Below are 8,605 nucleotides of genomic sequence, written 5' to 3'. Positions count from 1 at the left end.
TGACCTTGGGCGTCACCAGAACGCCAATAGACTTTGGGGTTGCTACTTACTTTTCTGTGATTGGCTAGCTGTCACCTCGAGCTCCGCCTTCCCATCGTAGCCCCTGGAGGAAGATGAGTAACCCGCAGCCAGGACTGCTAAATCATGGCAACATTTATGGAACGACTAGCTTTTCTTCAGAAAGTAAGTGTTATTTACAGTCAGTGCTACTTGAGAAGACAATTAACAGCTGAACTGAGCATGTCGAGTCGCACGAGGCGTTAACGTGTCTGTTTAAATCTGTTAAGTTGTGCCACCTTTAGCTTGCTATTAGCATGCTAGCTAACAACATGAAGAAAACAAATTTGGTAATAATAGCTTGTCATGTTTCACTGCACATGCCAGGATGTTTGGTTAAAGTTTTAAATCGGCAAACAGCCATGCAACATAGATGAAAACTAAACTGGTAACGAGGCGCTGTTGTGATGTCGAGGTGGTTTCCATGTTAAATCCTTGCTCACCGTTAAACAAACAAACAAACTGGTAAATGGTTTGTTAACTATGCAGATGTTATGGGAAACAAAATTTGACAACGTGTGTGATCTAGGCGTCATTTGTTCATCATCTCTTTCACCAATTTTAGGTGCCGACTCTGATGAAGGCTACAGCAGATGATGAAAACCCCTGTCCTGGCTACCTTTTCCAAGAGATTGGAAGTATCCTTTGGCTGCTTATGTTGTGGTTCAGTCAGCAGCCCTGCCCCTGCTGGCCTCTGTAACTACTGAGGGCGGTATATATGCGACATGTGGCTCACACAACTCATGCAAATAAATTGCTGTAGCTGATAGCTGCTGAATGGGTCCAGATATCATCTAGAATCTGCACAAAAAAAAAGCTTATCTCAAATTTGGGCCTTATTAAGAGAAAGTTAAAGGGTGTAGATTATGCTTCAAAGGGTTGAAATCCTTTTTCTCAATGAAATGTCACATAGCAAACCTCAGTGACACATCTCCCTTTTTCATATAAGGGACTGTAGAGTTCTCTAATGGAGAATGGCAATTCAAGTTAAACTGACTAAACCAATTGCAACTGTTAAGTCAAAATTAATTGATTGGAATCTGTTGCCCAGATCAGACAGACTGTTTACGCTATGGTGATATCCTTAACCTTCACACTAGAAATTACCCATGAGTCTTCAGGTTGTGGTCAGTGTTTGTTGGAGTACCTTTTGGAGAGGTTGCAAGTTGAGTCCTGTCATGTCAAACTCAAGGTGAGACCAGTGTATTACTAAATTTCTGCCTGTAAACTGAAACTTCAATATAGAGCTGTGGCACGTAAATTGTTGTTGCACTCCTGCTTCTGGTCTCTCAGGTGCTCAAGATCTTTGTCCATCTCTGTGGCCATGGTTCAAACCATTTCCTCACAGAACTTAGAAGGAACTCCACTTTCATCCAGCAAGCATCAGGTTAGAAATTGGTGGTTTTGGCTCCATTTAACTCTCAGCTGCTCTGTGGCTCCTCTGTTACCTGAATATTCACTTTGTTTGCTGCTGGGCATTTGTACTCTCCAAGTTTATAGTGGTCCACCTGATCCCATTCATGGCACAGCATTATACCAGAAAGTGAGGAATACAGCACAGGTGAGACGCAGGTCGTATTTCATCATTATGTCAATCACATATGTGTGTCACCTAGGACAACACACTCAATTTTTGACTTTTTCTGTTTGCAGGAAGTGGCCAGGTTGCTTTTCACAGATACAATTTCCACCAAAAGTGGCATCTCCCCGCTTAACCTAGCCCCCCCAACAATGGGTGAGCAATAAAAATGCAAACTTACTGACATAAGCACTCTCATCATTAAAATACATACATCATCATGTAGAGTTATGTATCATTATTGAATCCAAAACCGGTATTAAACTTGTATTCAATGTGAAAGCACTGGAATTCCTTTAAAAAACTATTTAGGTTTAGTTTATCTCACAAAACCTGTATTTAACTTAAAGGCTCTGCACACACTCACAGGTGTTTTCACTTATTCTGGCTAATTAGATACAGATTAGATGGTTAGATGCAGCTGTACTGGGGATTATGTGATGTCCAGCTCCAGTCCAGAGAAGAGGGCCAATTAAGCACAAGAAGGGAGAACACCTGTGCCGGTTTAACTGGACATTTAATATTTAGGAGACCATAGATTTAATGATGAGAGATTTTGGAACCCATTCCTACTCTAATAATGTAATAATATTATACATCATTTGGCCATTGATAGATGTGACCTCAGTTACCATGTAATGAACAAGCATGAGTGGCAATGTATGAAAGATAGAGATGTCTTTAATTAGCTACATTAAATACTCAGTCATTGTATTTTGTGAGCTGAAAGCCATGGTACAATCGGTCTTTTGTGTCTTTCTGTTCAGGTATGGGCTCAGCAACTTCCCACAGGTCAGGAATGCAGGGCTTTGGATACAGTCCAGGGAAGCAGGGGACAGGTGAGTGATGCGCCTATGACCACCACCACACCATACCGCACGCACGCACACACACGCGCACGCACACGCGCGCGCACACGCGCGCGCACGCGAATCAGATCGAGCTTATGTCTGTACCTGTGCCTCCCAGCAGGTAGTGACTCAATATTGGATAAGATCCAGAAAGCTGCAGAGGTAGTAGCCAGTGCTGTCCTTCCGCCAACTGAACACCAGGGCATTCGTCTCCATGACAACCATTACAGGGCCGTAGTGGCGCCTTCTGCACCCATCGAGGTGGCTGTGCCAGCGTGTGCCTATAACCTGCCTGCTCGCAGACCAAAAGGTCAGACATTGTTGGTGTGATGGAAACATGGAGTTAGGATGAATATAAGACTTCGATCTCAAATATTTACAGTATGTCACAAACGCAGTGTATGAGTCGCTGACAGGGTCGCACTGCAGCATTGAGACTTCCAGTTGACACCCCAGACTATCATGTGTCTTCACCACAGCAGTGACCCATTGGTGCCCGGGGCAGGTAGGAGGCGGCTGGGAAGAGACCGACAGCGGCAACAGCTCCTCTCACAACTCTTCTCAGGACATTGCGGCCAACAGCAGAGCCTCTGTGGGCAGCAAGTCAGCCGGTACTGGAAGCCAATCGGGGGCCAGTAGAGAGAGCAGTGGCGACCTATCAGAACGGTGAGTGGCAAGGTCAGCCTGTTAAAGCTGTGTCAGGAGTTATCAGCTAAATCACAATGTAGTGATATTTGATAGGCAGTGGTTTTATCTTTGGGTGCCCATGCAGTTTTCATATGTCAGACAATAGCTTTTTTTACCAGTATTGTCACTTTTCTTTAACGACTACTGTTATTATAAAATAACAAATATTCTCAATTTTTCCACATTTATTATCATTTCTCTGTTTTACGCTGTCTGATCTTCAGGGTTGAAGCCCTGCAGCTGGGGGACTGTGGCCAGGAGATGGCTCTCATCAGCAGACTGACAGAGGGCTCCAGAGTTTTCCTGTCCAGAGAGGAGAGCCAGCACTTCATCAAAGAGTGAGTGCATCTAAAATCAGATTGACGTTCTGCCTGAATCCTCCGCTTGTTTCTCTGTTGTCTTTGACTTTTAAATAAGTGACATAAAATCTGTTTTCTAATCTGTCAGGTGCTCCATTCTTAACTGTGAGGTTGTGGTGGAGTTGCTGTCAAGCAAGCTTCAAGATCCCTCAAACACTGTTAAGATGGTAATAATAAATAGGCTTCACTAATAACCCAAGTTTTCTTTATGATATTATGCAATCCTGTAATGTACAAATGTTGTTTTCCTCCAAACCTGCAGCGAGCACTATGTGCTGTCGCATGCCTCATGACCTCTGACCTGCTTTCTCTTGAGCAAATGTTTGGAGCTACACAAAGACGGCTGCATCAGCTGAGTGAGGGGCCCCCAGGACCTGTGGCAAACAAAGCCACCAAGGTAAAAGAGACAGAAAAACAAAACTGCACATGGTGAAGACTGATAGGAAAGAACTAGAGAAAACTTATCTTCTTTTCCTCTTATCTCCTCCTAACAGATTTTGCGACAGTTTGAGGCTCTGATGGGCGGACCTTTGAACACTCCCAGGCAGGATACTGCGAACAGTAGCCACCAGGCAACTACTAATCCGCCTCCCACATCTACATACTCAGACCCTTTACTACCAACCCAGTCTGCTGACAGCACCAACCTCAATCATTATCAGCCTGACGCTTCCCCCATAGGTGTCAGCCAACTACCAAATCACACATCTTCCCCTTCTAGTCTGGTCTTGGCCCAGAGAGACTCCTCGGGGGAGCCGGTGAATGACTGTGATGAGATGAAACATGCTCCCATTCAACCAGAGCCAGTCAGGACTGCTGAGGTTACACTGGCTGTTGAAGATCCAGATGTCAGAAACCGAGGTTCCCCTCCTCCCTCTGAGTCCCAGAGTGAGCAGCCCTGTCTGAGCAGATTGTCTCTGTTCAACGGGATGGAGCTGGTGTCCAAGGGGAGACCGTTGTGTGACAGGGAAAGAGAAACATCCCAGGCAGAAACAGACACAATGGACGATGATTTAAAAGAGAATCCAGCTGTGCATAACTCTGACAATCCAGTGCATTCAACTCCCCCTGGCACCAGTAAAACCAGTGAGAACGCTCCTTCTGAGAGCGGCCAACCAGTATCGGCCTTCTCATTTCTCAAATTTTGACCAACTTTTTACAGCTGGAACTGTTCCACTTGAACCAATGATGTCATCATATAAATCCTCTTAGAAAATCTATTTAATTTTATAAACCAAGATCAGACCTGTAAGGTTATACTGTATAGACGGGAGATTCCCATTATGTTTGGGTTGTCTGTTCGTATAGTGTGGTGCCTCCGTGGAAGCTGCATTTAAGCAGCAATATATTGGGTTGAGAGAAAAGAGATTCAGGACTCATAACTGTAGTCCTTAAGGCTGAGGTTGAATTTCTCAAAAGTATTTCACAAATACGGTTGTCTTGAATTACAGGTTTTAAGTGATGGTTGCTTTATCTCAGGATTTCTTTTAGGTAACAACTCTTACGCCTCTGCAGCACGCCCTGAACCTCTGAGGGAGAATCCCTTGATTTGTAATTTGCACAACAGTTGCTTTTCTTATGAACTCAAAAAACTACAAAGGAGAGTTGTCTTCCATATTTTTTGGTACTAAGCTATAATATCAGTGTAAATGTTACGAGTGTTAGTTTACTAAATTATTTATTATGTCTACCCTGTACTGATTCAAACACACCCATGAGACTGGTTGTAGAGTGCATGTCTATGATTAAAAATGCTAATGTAAGGAGAACTAATGGGGGAATTAATTACTGAGATAGTCTGTGTGCACAACCAATGTGTGTGGAATATGGAATCTTCCATTAACATAATGCAAGTCGCTCATGTCACCAAATAAAAAGCAGACTACCATATCATCTCACTATTATTTTAGTTACATACTGTACTGTGGTGTTGAGTAATGTGGAATGTAGTACAAACTACATGCCCATATGTTAATCCAACCTACTGGTACTGACAATGAACACTACTGTGTTTTGTTTCAGTGAATACAAGCCATGCTGTTGCACGTGCTGAAGGACAATAAAACATGCTGTATTTTTGTTACAGCACTAACATCGACGTAAATGAGCCTTGATGTGCTGTATTTAACAAGACTCTAGATTCTCTCAGTGACAGTTGCAGACTTCACTTTCAGTAACACTTTATTTCAATGTCAAATGATTTGGAACATTACACAAAATATGAATCACTATCACTTTCACACCTCTTATTTTATTTGCAACACAGTGTACTGGTCATATTAAACCATCCATAAACAAGTATGGCTGATAGGCTTATGACACACTCATACACATGATGTGTTAAATGTTAAAGAAGTAAACACCTGGTTCTAAATTATTTTCGAGAGCCTTTTCTTAAGAGCTTGTTTTTGTTAGACGCACTGTGCTGAGCATACTGCTGCCAGAGCCGCAGACTCCAGTGCCTGCCCTCAGCTCTATAATTAGCCAGGGTCCAATCTGAGGTTGCATTTTGGTGGTGAGGCTCATGAAGAATCTCTGTTCCATTACCTTGAACCTACTGACCTGCCACACCTAAATGTTCTACAGTCATTTAAATAGTGAAAGTAACTGCAAAATACAAGTTACTCTAACTTTATTACTTTGGTTAGAGAAAACACATAAGGTCTAAAAATGTTTTTAACTCGATTGTTTTAATAATGCTCCCTGGGAGTCAATCTGTTGGCTTCCTTCAACTTACTTTGTGAATGGGATCACGACAACTCCCACTTCACTGATAAAAATGCACGACTGACTTCCCCAGTCAAGAGTAAACAGAATGAGGAGTTACTGAGTAAAGTGCTTAGCTTTATTTAGTCTTGCAAGCACTTTGGATCATCATCACACTTTTCTTGTGATTAGCACCAATGAAAATGTCCACACATCAATGCACGCATGTAAAGAGAATGATACCTCTTTATAAAGTGCACAGGGTGCGTGCACACACACACACTAACACACATACACATCAATACTGCACAGAAAACCACAGTGGCTGGGCCATGGAAAGGCGGATGTGCTTATGGTCTTGACAAATGGTACATGGCGAGGTGGGGATGAGCCTTTGTGCCCAAAATCTGTAAACCTCCCCACACATCATCCCTTTCCCCCTGACCCGAGTGTGTCGCTTGAGCCTTTCAAGGAGGAGCCACCGTGCCAGTAGTGTCTGCACTGATGGGTGAAGGACAAAAGGTCAGGAGAGGGGGTCAGAGGTCACAGTCATGTCGAGCCTGGACGCCCTCTGGTCTGCAGACTGCTGAAGTGCGCCTCCCTCAGGACTCTGTTGATGTAGTCGTAGGAGACACTGCTGCCGTTGCCATGGAAACCATGCTGCAAGGAGCTGGCAGAGTCTTCAAGCTTTGGACTGAGGGAGTACTGGCTGATGCAGTTGTTCTGGCTGTGTATGCATGGCCTGGTAGTGACCACTATTGCTCTCTCTGGACTACTGATCCCATTACTGCTGTCACTGCTGGAAGACTGTAAACATGGAACAGAGATGGGCTCTGAATAGCAGCTTCATGGATGGATGCAGAAGCTTTAAATAAAACGTTCAGAGCTTTTCCTGACAGTGGTGCATTGCATATTTATTTATATGCATATGCATAACTACACATTGCTTGCGCTATCCACAAATGTCAATGGACTCTGCATTACACTTGGAGAAAGAGAATACATAACCTTAGCAGAAATATTTATCCTCTTCCAAAAGATGACTTTCATTACATAGTCAGGTGAACTATGGGTAAACTTTTGCATGTGTGATGGTCTAAAGATCAATTCAGTCTCACCTCTGAGTCCAAATCTGACACAAGCAGGCTGGGACCCCCTCCTGACCTCTTGGCCTGAGGACTCAGCTGTTGGTCTTCCTCACTGTCACAACTACGATGTCGCTTCCTGTGCAAAACAGAAATGGAAGGGGGTATTGTTAGGCACAGACGACGGTAAAGGAACATAAAAATTAAAGATGTAGTGTGGAATAAGCGATACAGGGAGGGGGAGGGGGAGGGGGAAGGGGGGGGGCGAGGGAGACTATCAAAAAGAGAGAACATGAAGAGGAACCAAAAATAGCAACACGCACACACTCACAGGCAGTTACATGATCAGACATGTGGCACTCCCATTATGAGAACAAACTGATTAAAACAACTTGATTGGAGTCTATGTAGAGCTTTGACGTACAGAATATGTATGTATTGACACTGCATTGTCACATTGAATTGTCAAGGATATTGTAGTAAAATGATCTAGCTACGGAGATGCATTACGATGATGGGTCTGTATTACTGAGCAAGATGTGTGAAAATGGTTCTTCGTGTTACCTGTTGTCAGTCAGCATGTCTGCAGTCTTGACGGATGGGGTCTTTTTTGGCAAAGAGAAAGGTTGACACTCCTTGTAGGCCGGGTCGAGATGTCTTATTTCAAAGCTTTGGCTGGGTTACAGCTCCACGGCCATTTCGCTGATAAACTCAGTATGGCAAGCCCCCTCTCATCTCATCAGGAAGTCCAGGACGTATGTGTATGTGAGCTATCTCCAGCCGGCTAAAGCACAAATCTCAGCTGTGGGTTAGTTCAGCCCTGTCACTGTTTCCGAGTCCAGTCCGCCCTGCCTACGCCTAGCCGGTAGTACAAACTGCTTCTGGACGTCTGAAAGCTAACCAGCTAACTGCTAGGCATTCTCGTTTACGCAGTGAAATCTCGAGGAACTCCAGGCATGACAGCAAAGGCAGCAGACTAGCCTGCTAGCTGCTACCGTGCGACGTTATGTCAGCTACTTGTCAAGCTAACTACTTTAGCTAACTACTGCTGCAGTATGCTAACGGAAAGTTCTTCCGCTTTCGTATTCCGTTCACTCGCCGTTAATTGTGGTTAACTGTTGCCTGTACTTTATAGCAGTCAGATACAAGACAGTAAATAAGTAGGGCTAAGAATGTATTACATTTTAAAGTTGTCCGAAGCAAGTTTACCAATACCCCAGTGTGGTTAGGTGTGCCATAGCAGCGGGCTTCTCTTCGCTGGTCGTCAGTGTCGGTGTTGCC

At 44.0% G+C, this 8,605-nt stretch overlaps 2 protein-coding genes across 4 annotated transcripts; one reads left to right on the top strand and one right to left on the bottom strand.

Annotated features, from left to right (window-relative positions):
* The first annotated feature begins 77 nt into the window (after nucleotides 1–77).
* On the top strand, nucleotides 78–5,631 carry tepsin (TEPSIN adaptor related protein complex 4 accessory protein). 3 transcript variants are annotated; one of them, XM_023429329.2, is made up of 13 exons: nucleotides 78–183; nucleotides 623–695; nucleotides 1,158–1,249; nucleotides 1,351–1,444; nucleotides 1,551–1,618; nucleotides 1,711–1,792; nucleotides 2,404–2,475; nucleotides 2,609–2,797; nucleotides 2,967–3,153; nucleotides 3,399–3,512; nucleotides 3,622–3,700; nucleotides 3,796–3,930; nucleotides 4,028–5,631. In XM_023429329.2, the coding sequence occupies exons 1-13, from the start codon at nucleotides 145–147 to the stop codon at nucleotides 4,679–4,681; spliced, it is 1,878 nt and encodes a 625-aa protein (XP_023285097.1). In that variant the 5' UTR covers nucleotides 78–144; the 3' UTR covers nucleotides 4,682–5,631. The 3 variants fall into 3 exon arrangements, with proteins under 3 accessions (XP_023285097.1, XP_023285098.1, XP_023285096.1); XM_023429330.2 differs by having other exon boundaries at nucleotides 2,606–2,797; nucleotides 2,970–3,153; XM_023429328.2 differs by having other exon boundaries at nucleotides 2,606–2,797.
* A 65-nt stretch (nucleotides 5,632–5,696) lies between these two features.
* On the bottom strand, nucleotides 5,697–8,583 carry si:dkey-21c1.1 (protein FAM104A-like). The gene is made up of 3 exons (XM_023429280.2): nucleotides 7,889–8,583; nucleotides 7,358–7,463; nucleotides 5,697–7,046 (listed from the first exon to the last, which is right to left on the bottom strand). Exons 1-3 carry the CDS (start codon nucleotides 7,903–7,905, stop codon nucleotides 6,789–6,791), a joined length of 381 nt encoding a protein of 126 aa, XP_023285048.1. The 5' UTR covers nucleotides 7,906–8,583; the 3' UTR covers nucleotides 5,697–6,788.
* Between the last annotated feature and the right edge of the window lie 22 nt (nucleotides 8,584–8,605).

This window comes from Seriola lalandi, unplaced genomic scaffold (genome assembly GCF_002814215.2).
Source record: "Seriola lalandi dorsalis isolate HSWRI2012SDOR001 ecotype SW California unplaced genomic scaffold, Sedor1 jcf7180002054892, whole genome shotgun sequence".
Lineage (NCBI taxonomy): Eukaryota > Metazoa > Chordata > Actinopteri > Carangiformes > Carangidae > Seriola > Seriola lalandi.
The sequence above is the reverse complement of the archived record's forward strand: the minus strand, read 5'-3'. Positions and strand labels throughout refer to the sequence as shown.

Bases quoted from the DNA above. Each gene is read 5' to 3' on its own strand.
- tepsin (XM_023429328.2), top strand. From the start codon at position 145: ATGGCAACATTTATGGAACGACTAGCTTTTCTTCAGAAA. The intron at 184-622 runs GTAAGTGTTATT...CACCAATTTTAG, and splicing joins GACTAGCTTTTCTTCAGAAA to GTGCCGACTCTGATGAAGGC. The intron at 2,798-2,966 runs GTCAGACATTGT...TCTTCACCACAG, and splicing joins GCCTGCTCGCAGACCAAAAG to CAGTGACCCATTGGTGCCCG.
- si:dkey-21c1.1 (XM_023429280.2), bottom strand. The intron at 7,047-7,357 runs GTGAGACTGAAT...CCATGTTTACAG, and splicing joins TGTCAGATTTGGACTCAGAG to TCTTCCAGCAGTGACAGCAG.